Genomic DNA, 17,538 nt, shown 5'->3' with positions numbered 1-17,538 from the left:
AGACGCACAATAAAAAAAAGCGCGCATTAAATGCAATGAGGGGAAGCAACGAATGAAGAAAAGGAGAGGAGGTCGCAAGTCTTGTCCCCTTCCCTCCTCCCTTCAGTGGTAGCTGGTGTTGCTACCTGGCTGGCTGACCTGACACGTAGGGAAAGTCAGTGTTTGTGCGGGTTGGTGCCGCGTCTGTGTGTTCGGACGTTGGTCGGGCGCGCTCATTGAGACCTGCTGGTTCCACGGCTGGTGGTTCCAACACCGAGCGCATGTACGCCGATACGATCAACGCCGAGTCGAGGTGATGAGGATCTGAAAGGGAGCACCGATCGTGCGAGCGCGCTATCGCCCAAGACGTAAGTACGACTTCGGGACTGTCTCCGCTTTCCTTGCTTCTCTCGCCTTTCGATTACGTAAAAAAAGAAAGCAAAGGATAAAAAAAAAAATGACGGCTAATGAGACGATGGGGCCCGCCGCGGAAGCGTCGGTTGTAGGTTACCCGTCCGCATCATCCCCCCAAAATAAACGCTCCCCGGGTATTTTGTGGTGCTTTGAAGCACCTAAGGAATTGACCTCTTCCAAAGGACGCTTCGCTCGACCCTGAACTACGTCGCGCCATCGAGGAAAGTGGCGGTCTGCGTGCTCCGGACGACATATTGGGAAGAACCCACGCATGAATGAAACGCGAAATTTTCGTTTTTAAAGTCCGAGGTGGCGTCCCTCCTGTTCGAAGGTCAAGGTAGCCCCAATTCGAACACATTGCACGCTTGCGCCGTTCGTGCGTTGTTTTGGGCAGCGGCGCGCCGGTGTAACGAATGAATTAGTGTCGCGGGTGGGTGTGAGTGTACGAGTTGCGATGTTTTTTTCCGAGCACGACCCGTCTAGCAGATCGCTAATGCGTCGGCGAGCCCGCGAAAGCAGGTTAGTGTTACGCGTCTTGTGTAGAAATTGCGCGTGGTACCAGATGTCGGACTGTGCCTCGTTTCTGACGCCCCCTAAAGCGTCGCACTGCCGATACATGATACAAAAGACAGTCTCCAGACAATGTCGGAAATTCTTCTTTGGAATGACGATCCTAGCTGTCACACAAGTCCTGCAGTAACCGTCTGTAGACATGTTGGAAGCCTACACGTGTATGAACCAAACATGCTTCGTGCAAGTCTGTCATTGTGTCCGCACCGAACACCATATGCCTTTTGTACGATGTGCGAACGGACGCTTAACTGTTTCACCTATTGGCCGAGGAGTTTGGAATGCTCAATAATGCTACTGGCTGCTCCTTATGACTGTTTTGGCGGTTACTTCGTCTGCATGATGGAGTGTGCAGACAGGTTCGATGATGTTGGTATAAAATGCTTATGTCGTGTGTTTGTTTACATGGCTGGAAGTTATTCGACCCCAACGGGTATATTGTGCCCTTGCTCTTCAACACGAAATCTAGGCAGTCCAGTACCGCCGCTAGCCCGGGATTCTTAATGTGCGGCGGTGATATTTTACCGCATGCTGATACAATGCTCGTCCGAATCAAAACAACTAGGGGTGGGGACTAAATTCGGGATCCCTGGTTTCTGCGGTGCGAGTCTTTGCCCCTCATACTCCGAGGTGTGGTGCGTTAACAGGCTTGACCGCCGATCCCCCAGGTCCCCTTATCCGCATGTTTTGGGAATGCCTGGCTGTCTTTTCTCCCATTGGCTGAGAAGCTGAAGAACTTGTAGAACATTATCTTGCCACCTTAATACTGCTTTTGACAGTTATTCTAACTTATTCGCACTGGAGCATGTAAACATGTTCGATAATGTTAAATTTGTGCATTGAAAGATCTGCAGCTTCCACGAACAAAATGTCTTGGCAGCGCCCGAGCAAGCTTTGTTGTCGCAGCGATGACTTCCATTCCGTTTTCTAGACTGCTGGCACTGTAGAAGTATGGTGTGCTAGATTTAAGAGACGGAAGTGCTATTGCAGGTGGTGCAAACACGAAAGGTCCCATGAAACAATTTTTTGACTGGCCTTTAGTCCAGAACGAATCCGAAATGTTCGGAAACATGAAATGTGCATTAGTCTTTCCGTGGTGCCGACAGTTGCGGAAGCGATCGGTGAAGAGCTAGCAGCGTTGACTGCCTTATCTGGCAGCCCAAACAAGCAGCCAAACAATCTAGTGCCGATTGTTTATGCCATAGATATTCGTCGTTGCCAACGTGCTTGGATTGCACCCAAACGTAAAAGCGTGGAGGGTTTAGCTTCAAGAACTTTTTTGTCTGGATAAGATACTCGGATGCGGCACTTATATTGGGCCCAGTGGCTGCTTTTCAGAATGCAGCATCTTCAAAGCCACAATATTCTCTACACTTTTTTTTTTTTTTTAATTGCAAAATTTTACTAGGTTGAGTGCACTTGCTGACAGGAGAGAGGCCTTCTACCCTTTGGCAGTGGTGCGTGCAACATGTAAAACAAAATGCATTCATTGCTTCGAGGAGCCGGCAGTCCGTAAAATAGGTGAGAGAACGAGTGGAGCAAAGCGTGGTAACTTGCAACGAAGCTAGGTTTAGGTGGTTCAGTCATCATACTCAACTTCTTTCTTTTCATACTGTAGTCTTGCCTTAAACACAAATCACCTCTTTGTTTTTTTAGAAATAAATAAGGAAAAAGTCTAGTACACACTGACGGAACAAGCGCTGACTCCCAACTGTCTTTTTAATATTCACACAGAAGACGAGAAAGAGGTAGCGTTTCTCTCTCATCTTTCTTTTCGGCATGAAAAAAATCCCAGAATGAAATTGCCTTGATGTGAAGAGAAAGTTACGTTGAAAGAACTGAGAAATAACAAAAAAAGTAAGAGGAGCCTGTTACGTTAAAAAAGAGTTGAGAAATAGCAGAAAGAAAGAAAGAGGAAGTTACTGACAGTAAACCAATGAAGCAACCTCAAGTAGGAAAGTTAAGGTTGCTGACAGTAAACCAATGAAACAACCTTAACTTTCCTACATGAGGTTGTTTCATTGGTTAACTGTCAGCAATTTCATCTTTCTTTCCTTCTGCTATTTCTCAGTTTTTTTTTTTTTACATACTAAGATGTCCTCCTCTTCCTTTTTTGTTATTTCTCAGTTATTTCAACATAACCTCCCCTTCCCATCAAGGCGATTTCATATTGGGAATTTTTTCATGCCAAAAAGAAAGACGAGAGAGAAACGCTACCTCTTTCTCGTCTTCTGTGTGAATATTAAAACGACAATTGTGAGTTAGCGCTTGTTCCGTCAGTGTGTACTAGACCTTCGCACTTTTTATTTCTGAAATGCCTATCCAACCAGCCCACCTTAATACTTTTCTTCACCTGTTGGTAGCAACCCAATTTGGCACTATATTTCGTGCCTTGTTCTTTGGATGCCTTGACTGTCAAACTGGATGCATGATATATGTGCCACTGAAGAGACCTTTTTTTTGTATCTCGTTGACCGTCTGCTTGTACGGTTCTGTGCCAATGTTGGAGGTAACTGAGCCCTCGGTGAACATAATGGAGAAATGTTGTGCTTTGGTGTCACTGACACGGTGGTTATCTTACAGTTTTGAGGTAATTTGGATAGATAAGAACAGAGTTCAACAACAGAGAACAAACAATAACCATCTTTTTTTTTTTCTTTTTTTAAGATTAGAGGTTAAAATCTTGACTAGCAGAATCAAAAGTGCTCCTTGGGGGCGCTTGAACTGAAGTAGTAATGTTTGGTACTTTCAAGTGTCCTGTTCTGAGCACGAAAAAGCGTCACAGTTGTGTTCACATTAGCTGCTGCATAGTGTACGCTGCTTAGCCTTGCCAATGCGCGTCGAGCGGCCAAAGCATCGACGAAATTTGGAAAAAGCTTTTCACCACGACTGAAAACGTACACGAATCCGTTTCTCGTCTGCGCCCTAACCTGTGTGCATCACTGACGGCCGGCATCACTCGTGGAAAAGCCTGTGTCTGTCAGTTGGACCTTCTAAAAGTTCCTGCATGGCTCCTACTTCAGTGTGATTTGTTTAACAAATAATCTTTTAGTATCGTACCTCTGTTGCATTTTACTGACAGTGCTGATCCTTTATAATTTACCACCATGTCTTTACGGGGAAGGTCCGGATGTATTACAGATTACACTAATTGTCAAAAGCTTAGCACAGTGGGGCAACTGCACGATACATTGGTGTGGTGTACAAAATACACCAATTTATGATCCATCTCGCAAACACCCGCAGTGCCGAAAAAGGCAGCCTTGTGAGCGTGGCTTCCGAAATAAGCTTGTACGCACGACTTCCCGTTGCAACCAAGAGCTCCGCTGTACCAGGATTGCCGACCGGTGCCTCTGTCGGCACTGCGGACATTTGTGAGCTGCACCCGTAGTCTGTTGCAGGTTAAAAATATGACAAGCTCCTGCCACAAAGTCCTTTACTCCTCCTACTTTAGTAGAGAGAATGCTGGAAAGGAAGTGAGTTAAGAGTAACCAAACCACCAATCATGTGGAGCGGATAGCTTTGTGGTTGGGAGGGGCGTGCCCTATCTTAAACCCTCAACAGGCTGTAGCAAACATGTTCCACAACGAAACAGGCGGCTGTTTGCAATTGGCGGCCCGTGTTTTTGAACCCATTCCAGCCGCAAGGGTCGTGAATACACGCTGCCGGCGCAAGCGTACGTGCAGGGCATGTGTGTTGACGAACGTTTGGCACGTGTCTCCCCTGGTGTGCAGGAAGACAGGATGCAGGTGGAAAGGGTGGAGAGGATGGAGAGGCCCCAGGGGCGTCCCGTGCAGATCCTGACGACCAAGGACGATCACACCTTTGAGTTGGACAAGGAGGCCCTCTCCAGGATCCTCCTGGCGGATGAGGTCAAGGACAAGCACGTGGTGGTTGTGTCGGTGGCGGGGGCCTTCCGCAAGGGGAAGTCCTTCCTCCTCGACTTCTTCCTCAGGTGCGTCCCTAGGCCCGCTTCTCGTCTGCTCTCCTTCCTCGTTTGAGGTGCCTCGAAGTTGTGAACGGGCCATGCCTAGAGAGAGAGGGGCATGCCGAAAGACACTGGCGCCTCCTGTTGAGTATCCCTGGAACCCATCTGATCCGTGCATGACTATAGTCGGTGACAGTTAAGAGTTTAGGTGAAGCTCCTTGCACCTCTTTACACTTTAGCAGAGCAAACGCAGGAGAGGAGCTAGGTCACCTCCTCTCCAGCCTTTGTTCTGCTAAAGTGGAAAGAGGTGAGAGGGGCTTTCCCTGATCTCTTAACCTGCCACCCACTATATAGACTGAAGGCTCTGTAGCATTTCTGCGCTGCCTTTTAGCAAGGGTCGCTTGTAACGTTGTCAGAAATATTTGGAACCCACTGGCAAGAGTGATGGGGGAAAAATTGGCAAATATGCGCAGATCAGAGGCGTTCGAGGCCTACTCGGCAGATGAATCGAGCGTGTTGTCTCGTCGTGAGCCATTGATGACTGATTGCGACACAGTATAATACCGCACGATTCAATTTGTTACATTTTCAAATTAATTCCCACATAATCGAAGAGGGCTTGTGCATGGGATGTGGCAGTTACGGTACAAAGAGGAAGAAAAGTAATCTAACAAGAACACATTTTGGATGCTCAATGAAATTTAAAAAAACAAAACAAAAAACATTGCGTCAGTAATATTTTATATTGTTTCCAGTGTTCGCAGCAACCGAAGCACAGAAACATGTGATACCTATACCTGCACATACTAGAGATTTGGTGGATCGAACCATATCGGTTTGTATCAACACTAAATTGATTTGCAAAGAGATGCAATTTAGCGAAATTCCCTCGAGGTGACTTCTCCTAACATTTTTTTTGTTTTTTGGGGTTTTTTTTTTGTGCTCTTTGGCACACTTGGGTGCAAATGTGCAAACTGGCCTTCAACAATGCGCTAATAACCTGGGCAACGAGCAGACCCCGAGTAATTGTCTGCTCACTTCATCTCGCCGTTGTTTGCTGGTCTCCTCTTTGTTCACCGGTGTCCCCGTTACGGCGCAGGTACATGCGTAACTTGGACAATCCCAACGATTGGGTCGGAGACCCCGACGCCCCCTTGCAGGGCTTCTCCTGGCGGGGCGGTTGCGAGCGGGACACGACGGGCATCCTCATCTGGGATGAAGTCTTTCAGGTACTGCCAAAATGGCGCCCATGTTGGAGGAGGTCACCTGCAAACGCCTGAAAAGAACCCGTAAAGCAAGGTTCTCGAACGCAGAATGTGTTTTACGTCTGGCATATCCGGTTAGGTGCCTGCAGTGGAAGTGTACAGGCGGATTGCCAGCCAAACGCTGATGCAGTGCTCGTCTCCCCGCTAATTGTGCGCCATGCCAGCCGAACCTCTTCCTCTAGTTCCTTTGTTACTCACGGTGGGGGTAAAACACCACAAGTTTGGACGTACCAGCGGTGCTCTGCTCCGTAAAACGGGCGTGCTTCGAGCATCCCGAGAGAAAGAGAGCGAAACAAAATCGGAGAAAGAATTAAAGCAGGCTCCTTTACCGCGACGTGTCGAAGTAGTTCCGAATGTTTGGTTCTTTTTTGCCGTGAGCCGATAGCATGGCTCTGCTCGGCGCTGCCGCGCTTCAATTGTTCCGTTTTTCGCATCCTCCGTCTACTGCGTCTCACACTCCAACGGGCTCTGAGAAAGTCGCATTTACACCGAAACCGTGAAGGATGGCAGCCACAAGTAAGACATCCAGGGAGCGATCTTGCGCTTAGTTTGCACAACACCGGGCCGCATCGCGCCATCCGGTCTCCATGTGTGTACACAGTTTCACCATACTAGTACATTACATTCTGTGTTACCACTGATATACCACGCTAGTATGGCAAAAGAGCAACTTTTTCTAACACCGTGTGTTATATGACGGGCGGCTAACAGCTTCCAGTTTCAGACTCCTGTTACGGAAGGAGAAAGTGAGATGGAGATTTGGGCCAGTTGGTTCATTGCAAGCAAAAAAGCGCCGAAAAAATACAGGGACACAGACGAAGGGAAACAGGACAAGGCGCACTCTCAACTGATGTTTATTGAAAAATTCACACGTTATATAGCCACACACACACACACACACAAAAAAAATCTTTTCTTTTCTATCTACTCAGCCCGCGTTTCAAAAATTCAAACTCATTTGTAGATAAGGATACCAACGTGTCACATATACAATTCTTGTCTCTGGTCCTAATTGCATACGCCTCGTGTAATTCCCGCGACACTTTATCTTTGTATCTAGCCAAAATCTTGGTGTCATTGAAGGCCGGGGTGCAAGAGCATCTATTGCTCTTGCACCCCGACCTTCAATGACACTTTTGATTAAGCTTTCTGCCACTTCAACCAAAGCTTTGGTTGAAGTGGCAGAAAGCTTAATCAAAAAGATTAAAGGTAATCGGAAATCAAACAGCGATAGACCGACCATGAGGCCTCTTGTCATTCCATATATGCACAATGTAACGCACAATCTGAAAAAGGTAGCCCAGCGCTACAATGTACCGGTAGCTTTTTCAGCACCCAATAAGATGGCGCGACTTTGTCGCCAGATCAATTCACCACAGCCATCTTCAGATCCCTGCACTACCAAACATCGAAATAAGTACGTTGAATGTGCCACTGGCGTCGTCTATGAAATCCCCATGACGTGTGGGATGACATACGTGGGCCAGACGGGCAGGTGCATTAATGATCGCACCCGAGAGCACGCTGCCTCTACAAGAACGACGCCTTCGGGGCACCTTGCAATTCATTGCAATAGATGCTCTTGCACCCCGGCCTTAATGACACCAAGATTTTGGCTAGATACAAAGATAAAGTGTCGCGGGAATTACACGAGGCGTATGCAATTAGGACCAGAGACAAGAATTGTATAAGTGACACGTCGGTATCCTTATCTACAAATGAGTTTATATTTTTGAAACGCGGGCTGAGTAGATAGAAAAGAAAAGATTTTTTTTGTGTGTGTGTGTGTGTGTGGCTATATAACGTGTGAATTTTTCAATAAACATCAGTTGAGAGTGCGCCTTGTCCTGTTTCCCTTCGTCTGTGTCCCTGTATTTTTTCGGCGCTTTTTTGCTTGAGAAAGTGAGATTGTCGAGCCATACTTCTTGCTCGAGTAGATTTGAGTTGCTTCTGGGGGTCGCATTATGTGATCTGATGTCACCCGCATCCTAGGGGTATGCTGACGTTTTCTGCTCCTAGGGCGCGCTAAATTGGGAGTTTTAGAATAAAGTATGCAATTTTGGTGCACGCTCTAGCGCTAACTTTAGCGCTTGCATTAACACTTGCTATGCAAGAGAGTTTTAGAAGAGCGTTTCTTTGCCGCGACGCTAAAGCTCTAGCGTCTCGCGCTGTCAATGCCACCAAGATACAGTAGCAATTTTTATTTCATGCACGAAATGCTCTAACTTGAAACAAAATAAAAAAAACAAGTTGCTTGGTCTAGAGTAACATTCTAGATTTGTTTGAAAATGGGAGTGTGACGGGAGCGGTCGACCGGCCGTGTCCGCTTGCGTCATCCCGGCAAGAGAGCCACACCGGACCTTCGTTGAGAAATGTGTGCGCGTCGCAAGCATCAAGTTGCCGGAGGTCGTTGCCCACCTTACTGGGTCTTCCGAACCGAGTGCAATGTCGTCCTGTGGTGAAAACGCCGCCGCCAAAGCATCCGCAGCCGTGGTCCTGTGAGCCGCCATTCTTTAATTGTGCTCATCTTGACTTTAGCCAATTTCTCATCACGAATCCTCCTTAGAGGAGCGGAGGCTCTTTGCATGCGCATGCAATTTCTTTGCGTATGGAAAGCTTTAGCGTGCGCTGTTCTAAAACTGCCTAATCAGCGAGCTTTGGGTGTGCACACACTTTATTTTTTTCTTTTTAATGCGCTTTCTAAATAATGCTGTTCACAAGAAAGCTTGTCCACACTATACTAGTTCGTTAAATGCCTATACTGTACAAGAACTGTATTACGCTTTGCTCTGCCATTTAGGTAATCTTTTTACCGTAAGAAGAAACATTCTCCTACAGTAGGGGTCTCAAACACGCGGCCCACAAGCATTCCGTAGCTGCGAGCCCCCGCTCCCATGTCTCATTTACCACAAGCGCTACAAATAATATTTTTATATCGTCGATTCATTCCCGCTCCAAAAGGAGCTCTGCTCTGTTCTGAAATTTATCATTATTCTGTTTTGTCTTCTATGAAGTATTGCTTCGTCTAAATATTTGCTTCTCGGCCCTTTCTTAAGTAAATCCACTGGAATGGCAATACCACTACTAGGGTGTATACAGATGTGAGTTATTTTCTCATGGAGGCACCATAGCTGAACAAATTCTTGCTCTGCTGTAGCAACGTCCGAAGATCAAAGCTATGAGCTCGTGCCTCTAGATGTCAGAAAAGCAAAAACAGCATATGAAGAGATACTTCGCCCATGTCTGTTGAGCCTAGTGAATTGTGCAACAGGGCAAGGACGGAGTGCTTGCTCTCATTCTATTGGATGCTGCCAGTACTGTATTGAGGTGGTGTCTTAAATCTTTTTATAACCCCAGGTGTGGGCCCAAAGTACTCGTGTATGCAAATAAAAGCTGAAGGGGGCAAAACAATTAGCTTTACAAAAAGTAGAAATCGCAAGGTTCCTTTACTAATATATCTGGCGTGGCTGGGACAGTCGGCTGCTTTGCAACGTGAAACACGACTGCTGTTTGTTTAGCTTTTGTCTCAAAATAGCAGAATATTGCCCCCCTCTTGCCCTTGGCCCTCATTCTTTCGGGGAGAGGCTATCTGGCCCTCACACTCGAATGAGTTTGAGACCCCCGTACTGTAGTGTCTAGTTTCAGTTTGTGTTTGAACTCCTCAACTCCAAGCAGCCGAAGGAACATCGACTACCGAGAGGCATGCTGGGACAGGCCTCCCGCGGTGTAAGCGGAGCATTGCAATGTAACCTCCAACAATCCTATGTAATCTCAGTATTAAACGGTGTTAAACCACTACACGTACTACAGTATGTAAAAGCTGACAGGGGTTCAACCGCCTCGAGTACATATGTATGAACTGCAACGGTCTAAGCAGCGCGAGATCGTGACAAGACGCGTAGGGAGGGCTTTAGGGAACATGGTGCTAGGGAAGGCCATGACTATAGGAAAACGGGGATGATGGAAATGTCAGGGAAATAGAATGTGTGTTTGCATGTGGATGGGAGGATGCACATCATGCGAAGGAGTTGTGAGAATGAAGAGTGGCGTTAGGCCTAAAGACTTGTTCGGAGCGCGATATCTGCGGGGTGTTTCCGAGCGTTATTCGGGCGTACAAAAGATTTTTTAAATAATTCAACGAACTGAGTGCATTGTAACTTTTCACAAAGGTGTTTTTAGGTGGTGCATTCATCATACTCACATTTTATGAGTGTGGGTTCCAGGAAAAAAATGTCAACCTATAAACAATCCTGCTTTCACGTTTTACAGCAGAGCTGTTAAGGGCTAGGTTCCCCAGGATCGTCTCCGGTATGTCGACGCAAACCGACCTGGACAGCTACCGTCATCTATAAGCGACGGCGGCAAGCACACAATCAGTATGGTTTCTGCCGTCGCTCGTAGATGGCGGACCTTTCCAGCTATAATAGAACAATGGATAGTTGGGTGCGTTGGTGGGAATTCATCGTAGGAAACAGCGCGAAAAACAGACGACGACAAAGAAGCACACAGTGTATTGAGTAGAGCTCCGCTGGTCTTCCTTCTTCACGAGAGTGGAAAGGCTGAACGTTTTTGTTTTATGCTCTGCCATATGCGAGTAGCAGTGCAAATCGGGCAGCTTTTACCATCTTTCCTGTCCGTAGAAATTAATGGGACTTTTTGGGCTTCATTTCTTTTTCCTAAAACATATACTTGTCAGATTTAAGCATGATAAATGCACCACCTATACCCCATTTCACCTTGTGATGTACCGCAGGAAAGGCTAGAAGTGCGAGCTCTTTGCTCTAGGGCACATATCGGCGGCAAGAGCAGCTGCCAGTGCTATGAACTCTCGCTTCTAGCCCTCGCTGCGGTAAAACATAAAGTAAACAGAGTATAGATACATGCTTGTGAAATGTTTCATTGCGCTCTGTTGATTAGTTTAATTATATGAATTCTTTTACGCTCGAGTAGCGCTCGGAAACACCCTGTAAACTCGGCAGTGGACCGAAGGACGAACGTACGGATAGACGAAGCAGCATCTTTGGGCGCAGGTGACGACGTCGGACGGCCAGCAGCTGGCGGTGCTGTTCATGGACACGCAGGGGGCCTTTGACTGCGAGTCCACGGTGAAGGACTGCGCCACCATCTTTGCCCTGAGCACCATGACCAGCTCGGTGCAGGTGTACAACCTGTCCCAGAACATCCAGGAGGACGACCTGCAGCACCTCCAGCTCTTCACCGAGTACGGCCGCCTGGCACAGCAGGTGCGGCGGCGCCACCGTCCTAAAATCTTCAATTGTCTTTTTTTTTTTTTACAAATTGGAATTTTTGTTTGCGTCTTACAAACAAATCAGAATTCTTGCTTGTTTTCTAGGAACTTGTTTTTTTTTGTTTTTTTTTGCGAACAAACCGCAATCTTTGTCTGTTCTTTGCTTACAAACCGGAATCCTGCTTTGTTTCTTGTGGACAAACTGGAATCTTCGTTTGTCTCTTGAGAACGAAACATGGAATCCCTGTTTCTTGGTTTGTTTAAGTGTGTTCACTTGTCGGCACTCTTTCGTAAAAATTGTAAGTGGAATCCTCGTTTGTTTTTCATAAACTATAGTCCGCCTCACACTAAGAGTAGCTGGAAAGATCTTTCCACAGGGACCTCCACCCTTTCCACATTAGCAGAGCAAAGAGGGCCTTCTCTTCACCTTCTGAAAGCCAGTTCACACACTTCCGTCTGCTTACAACCGTGTTCTTACGGTCTCTTACATCAAGAGAACATGCTGTTGGTGCCATCTACGAGGTTGCCCCGGGACTGCTTTTCGCTAGAACGAAGTTTGTGCGCTATTTGCGAGAACAAATGTACAGATTTTTTGTGAGAAATGGTTGTTTATAACGCTTTTAAGAAGTTTTTCGAGCCAACAAGAAAAGAGTGATACGCGAAAAGAAATAGAAGTTTGTGAGAGATCACAATTGGCGCTCGGCCATAAGCAAATGCAAGTGTTTGTTGCAACGGACTGTAACCGGGATCCTCACCTGACCTTGCTCTCGCCGACCCTGCAGGACATGACGGAGAAGCCTTTCCAGAAGCTGCTGTTCCTGGTGCGGGACTGGAGCTACCCGTACGACTGCCCCTACGGGGCCGAGGGGGGCCAGACGATCCTGGAACGCCGCCTGCTCATCTCAGAGCGCCAGCACCAGGAGCTACAACAGCTGCGCAAGCACATCCGCTCCTGCTTCTCGGAGATCGGCTGCTTCCTCATGCCCCACCCGGGCCTTAAGGTGGCTACCGCACCGGCCTTTGACGGGCGGCTGGCCGACATCGAGGAGGCCTTCAAGGAGCAGCTGCGCAGCCTGGTGCCCAGCGTGCTGGCGCCGGACCGTCTGCTGGTGAAGGAAATCAACGGCCTCAAGGTCACCTGCAGGGAGCTGCTGGAGTACTTCCAGGTGGGCAGTGCATCGATGCTCGAGCGTTTAACAGAGGATGCTGGGTTTCGCGAGAGAAGCTCGGCGTCGGTAGGAGTCTTTCCAACGTGTCCCGTTTGCAGGTGTACGTGAACATCTTCAAGGGGGATGAGCTACCGGAACCCAAGTCGATGCTCGAGGTGAGTCAGGAGGGTGCCGGGAGAGGGCGGGGACTGAGGGGACGTCCTCCCTGCAGGCCACGGCCGAAGCCAACAACCTCGCTGCCGTAGCCACAGCCAAGGACAAGTACAACACTGGCATGGAACAGGTGAGAGCTATATGCCTTGTGTCCTTATGCATGCCCTTGTCTTATAGTCAGTTTGTCTGTTGAGGTCGACTTCAACTGTGATTCAAAGCAGCAATTGAGAGCACAGGACACGTGGTATGTTAATGGGCTACAGCCTATTTAGCATTATGTTAAGTGTGGGTAGCTTGACTGGGGTTGGGAATGCGCACATAACGGGAGTACAATTAAAGGAGATATATTTCGGTTGCCGAGAATGTTGTGGCAACACTAGGTTACTGCATCCTTTGGTTGGTTATCCAGACCAGTAAAGAGTCCGCTGCATTGTCGACGGAAAGACGAGCGGTATTGATCTAATTGATTGTCGTTAGTCACGCTTGAACTCGGAAGGGTTCCTATTCAACGAATTTTTATGTATGTGCATCAAACATGAGCAAGCTATCTTACAAAGAACTTAAAAATGAAAAGCGTTTACAATTTCCTGTAACACCGATTTAGAGAGCAGCTCTTGAGAAGGAGGAGGGGAAGTTACGGAGAGGAGGGTATGCCCCTCCTCCTCATCCGTACCCTCCCCTCTTCTCCTGCTCCCCTCCCATTTAGCGGGAAATTTTTCATAAATTTCCCGCTAAATTTAGAGGAAATAATTCCTCGCTAAATTTATCGGGGAATTTTTTCTGCTAAATTTAGCGTGGAAATTTGTCCTCTAAATTTAGCGGGGAATTTTTTGCACTAAATTTAGCAGGAAATATTTTCCACTAAATTTAGCAGGAAATTCTTTCCGCTAAATATAGTAGGGGAAATTTTCCACTAAGTATAGTGGGAACATTTTTCCGCTAAATCTAGCAGGGAATTTTTGCCGCCAAAATTAGCAGGGAATTTTTTCTGCTAAATGTAGCGGGGAAATTTACCCATAATGCAATTCGCGGTGATGTCATGTGATCATATAGGAAACGTCCCATAATGCGACGCGCAATTACGCCGACGGCGACGCCGCTCAAGCCAGAAATTGGCGCCTAAGAGCTGTGCTCTGAAAATAATCAAATCAACCCGAGGGCGCGTACGTAATGTCCACCGTTTTTTGTTTCCATTTTTTCGTGACCAGCTTCTATGGATATTTGACAGCGCACTTGTGCCACGAAAAAGAAAATCGCCCCTTTCTCTATGCCAGCAGCAACCCACTGCTGCGCTACACTTTGCGGCAATCCGGTGCATCGATGGTAGTTATTGGAACTGGGTCTCAGCTTGCGCCACCCATTTGGCCAACCGCCAATTAAGGCCAGCGACCCAGGGCAAGAAGAGTGACTCGGGTAGAGAGGGGTGCTCACTGTGGCCTTCCCGTCTCGTGTGCAGCTGTGCGGAGGGGAGCAGCCGTACATGAGCCCGCACCAGCTGGAGAGCCACCACCTGCGGTTGCGGGAGTCAGCCAGGGAGCTGTTTGTGGCCACCCGCAAGATGGGCGGCGCGGAGTTCTCCCAGCAGTACCTCGAGAGGCTCACCGAGGTGGGTGCGGGGCGCGGCACCTGAGACGCGTCTTCGACCTGTGCGTCTACCGTCCTGCGATGCCCATGCGTCGAAAGGGGTGCCGAGTGGCAACAAATATTGTCACAAAAGCGGTAGTGTCCGATGAGTGTTCTGTAGGCCTGTCGCAAATTTTCCGCGGCTCCCCGTGACCCAAAGAGATCGGCGCACGTGGTCTCCAGACTCAACGACGTTCGACCCTTCCCTCGTGGAGAAACTCCGTCGTATGAATACACCGTCGGGAATGCGGTTCTTACTACCTACGAGACATGGTCATTCATAACGTTGTCGGAAGCTTTTTCGAGCCAACAATAAAAAAACAATGAGAAGAAAAAAAAAAAAAAAAAAAAAGGAAATACATGGGAATTGAAAGTTTTAAATGGCTTCTGGGTGGACGGTGTCGGTGCCGTCGCGAGAGATCTTGAAAGGTTCTAATTGCACACGGTCGTAAGCAGACGCAAGTGAGCGCACCAGCCTTAAGCGGACCTTCGGTGATCGTCCTCTTACACCGCCGCAGGAGATTGACGGGTGCTTTGCCAACTTCGCCAAGCACAACGAGGGCAAGAACATCTTTGCGGCGGCGCGCACTCCGGCCACCCTGTTTGCCATGGTGCTGTGCTTCTACTTCGTGTCGGGCCTGCTGGCCCTGCTGGGCCTCTACTCCTTCGCCAACTTCTGCAACCTGCTCATGGGCCTGTGCCTGGTGGTGCTCTGCCTCTGGGGCTACGTGCGCTACTCCGGGGACATGCGCGAAGTGGGGGCCCACATCGACACTGTCGCCAACCTCGTCTGGGGAAACGTGAGTACCTGGTCGAGAGCTCTTCCGATGCAGACGGTTGGAAAGCGTGTGGCGGCACAACGGGAGCTGGGGGCTCGCTGTTACGTACAGTTGAAAAGTGTGTGCTAGCACTGCAAGGGCTGTGGGGTGTGCAGATACATACAGTTGGAAAGTATGACTGGTTACAGAGCCTTCGTGTGATGTCCGTAAAATATTGAGCAAGTGCCTTTACAAAAATTGGAGGTAATTGTGAGAAAATGGGGATGATTGCATTCAGTCAGAGAGAAGAAAAGCAGGAGGGGCCGATGGTGGGTAGGTCTTTGTTTGATCCGACAGGTCTTTGTTTGATCCGACAGGTCTTTGTTTGATCCGACAGGTCTTTGTTTGATCCGGGGGTCTGGCAGAAGTTGTTTAACTTCTAAAGTAGGTGCATCGCCCTCATTAATCCTGCTTTGTAGTCTGTGCTCACGGATCAAGTTTTGCAACTTTGCACTGACGCAAGCGCTTGGTGCTTCGCTGCTGTGCATTAACATCTTAGAGAAGCGTTTGACATGGAGGAGCACATCGAATACCTCGGTGAGCTCGTACATTTGCTGGGGTGGGCCTTTGCCTATACTATTTGAAATGTTTCAAAAGTAGCTATTGGGTGCTTGCTAAGGCCCGTTCACACTCTTGCAACCGAGTATGACCGAGAGAGACGAGACGAGAGAACACACTAGCACGCTGGCGCCATCTATGCAGTGACCCTCGAACTGCATTTCACAAGAGTGAAGGTTTTGCGGTATTTCCGAGGTCAAATGTGCGTAATGCCTATAAGAAAGGATTGTTTATAAAGTTCACAAAAGTTTTTTGAGCCAAGAAAGGAAGGATAATGTGCGAGAGAAATAAAAAATATGCCGGACCGCCAAGTTTACACTGCTACCCACTAGATGGCACCAGTGTGTCCTCTCGTTTTAAGGAACCCAGTTTTAAGAAGTCGCAAGAGTGTGAACGGGCCTTTACAATACGGGCGCATGCGTGGTATTTTACGACAAGCAGATCGTGCACATCTCGACGCATAGGGGCACTTAAAAAAAATATGTAGGGCGTGGGTTCTGAAACTTTTTGGTCTCGAAGAACAGATGCCTGCTTTGATTGGCAGCTGAGGGGCTCTTGCCCTTCTCGGCATTGTTGCTTGTGAAACAGTTCTGAAGCCTTGAGACTTCAATAATAATAGTAATAAAAATACTGGGGAGTATCTGACTCATAGTCACACACTGATACGTGGCTCAGAGAAGCTAAAGCAATGCTTATATGGGCAGAGTAACGAATTTATTGTTGCAAAATCTACGCTTTACTTTTGTTTCGATGATCTTAGCACAAGTCAGAAAAGAAAAATGTCGCTTTGCCACGGAATATTGCTATTCCGTCGTGTACGGTAATCGCAAAGCATGAAAACAGACTGTTTCCCATCCTTCAGCTTCGTACGGCGGTCACGGGAACTATAACAGGACTTTATTTCTCTGCATATAAGCAACCAGCAGTGTAAGATGTGGCATAATCAGTAAAAAAAATGTTCCCTACTGAACATAATAAAAGGCGCATTTTGACAGATTTATTCGTGCTTACATATGACAAGATTTATACAACTTCTGAGGAGACAGTTTTAGAGTTACTAGTTCACCACAGCACACCCCACGAAGATGTTGCGCCGTAGTTCCCGTGGCCGCTGTATGTGGCTGCATGTTGGGAAATAGTCTTTATTTCTGCTTTGCGATTACACATGGTTATATTGTGATGTTTTGCGAAAAAGCAGTGTGATTCCTTCATTTGTGCCAAGGTGACTTTATGCTTTTGCCCGGCGTCTCATATCTTGACCCGTCTTGTTTGTCCCCTCCTTGCAGCTGCTCAAGCCCCTGTACAAACGGGTGATGCAGGACCGGGTGCTGCCCCCCCACCTGACGGGGGGCGCGGGGGAGGGCACCCGTGCCTCCAACGGGAGGCTCAAGGCCAACTAGGGGTGTCCCCACTCCGTCACCCAAGTGCCTCGGGCCGCGGAGATGCGCCCGGCGGAGGGGAGCCCTTCCCGCCGAGCGCGCCGCGGCGTGTACAGGAGAGGAGTGTACAGAAGGCTGCGTGTACATACCCGTCAGGGATGGCCCCCTTTGTTTTGCTCACTCCCCCTTCTTCCCCTCCTCCGGATTGTTTGTACCCTCTGGAGAATAAACGCTGCTCCTCTTTTTGCACCCGGCGGCTTCACTGGACACTACATGGCGAGCAAATGTCCCAAAATGCGTCTTTGGTGCGTCGGAACGTAAGGAGTGCCTCGCCGATCAAATGGCAACGCAGAGAGTGCGCGATGACGAGTCGAGTGCGCACCTCACTGGTTGAAAAGGGGGGGGGGGGGAAGCAAATGGATGCATTTGGTGCA

At 48.2% G+C, this 17,538-nt stretch overlaps 1 protein-coding gene across 1 annotated transcript; it reads left to right on the top strand.

The window, feature by feature from the left end:
* Nucleotides 1-11: 11 nt before the first annotated feature.
* LOC8027419 (atlastin-2) lies at nt 12-17,353 on the top strand. The gene is made up of 10 exons (XM_040207678.3): nt 12-347; nt 4,698-4,918; nt 5,991-6,120; nt 11,187-11,399; nt 12,187-12,570; nt 12,672-12,728; nt 12,785-12,856; nt 14,183-14,332; nt 14,868-15,149; nt 17,012-17,353. The coding sequence occupies exons 2-10, from the start codon at nt 4,707-4,709 to the stop codon at nt 17,123-17,125; spliced, it is 1,614 nt and encodes a 537-aa protein (XP_040063612.1). The 5' UTR covers nt 12-347; nt 4,698-4,706; the 3' UTR covers nt 17,126-17,353.
* Nucleotides 17,354-17,538: the final 185 nt, after the last annotated feature.

This window comes from Ixodes scapularis, unplaced genomic scaffold (assembly GCF_016920785.2).
Source record: "Ixodes scapularis isolate PalLabHiFi unplaced genomic scaffold, ASM1692078v2 PGA_scaffold4__175_contigs__length_147842914, whole genome shotgun sequence".
Lineage (NCBI taxonomy): Eukaryota > Metazoa > Arthropoda > Arachnida > Ixodida > Ixodidae > Ixodes > Ixodes scapularis.
The sequence above is the reverse complement of the archived record's forward strand: the minus strand, read 5'-3'. Positions and strand labels throughout refer to the sequence as shown.

Bases quoted from the DNA above. Each gene is read 5' to 3' on its own strand.
- LOC8027419 (XM_040207678.3), top strand. From the start codon at position 4,707: ATGCAGGTGGAAAGGGTGGAGAGGATGGAGAGGCCCCAGGGGCGTCCC. The intron at 4,919-5,990 runs GTGCGTCCCTAG...GTTACGGCGCAG, and splicing joins CTCCTCGACTTCTTCCTCAG to GTACATGCGTAACTTGGACA. The intron at 14,333-14,867 runs GTGGGTGCGGGG...ACACCGCCGCAG, and splicing joins ACCTCGAGAGGCTCACCGAG to GAGATTGACGGGTGCTTTGC.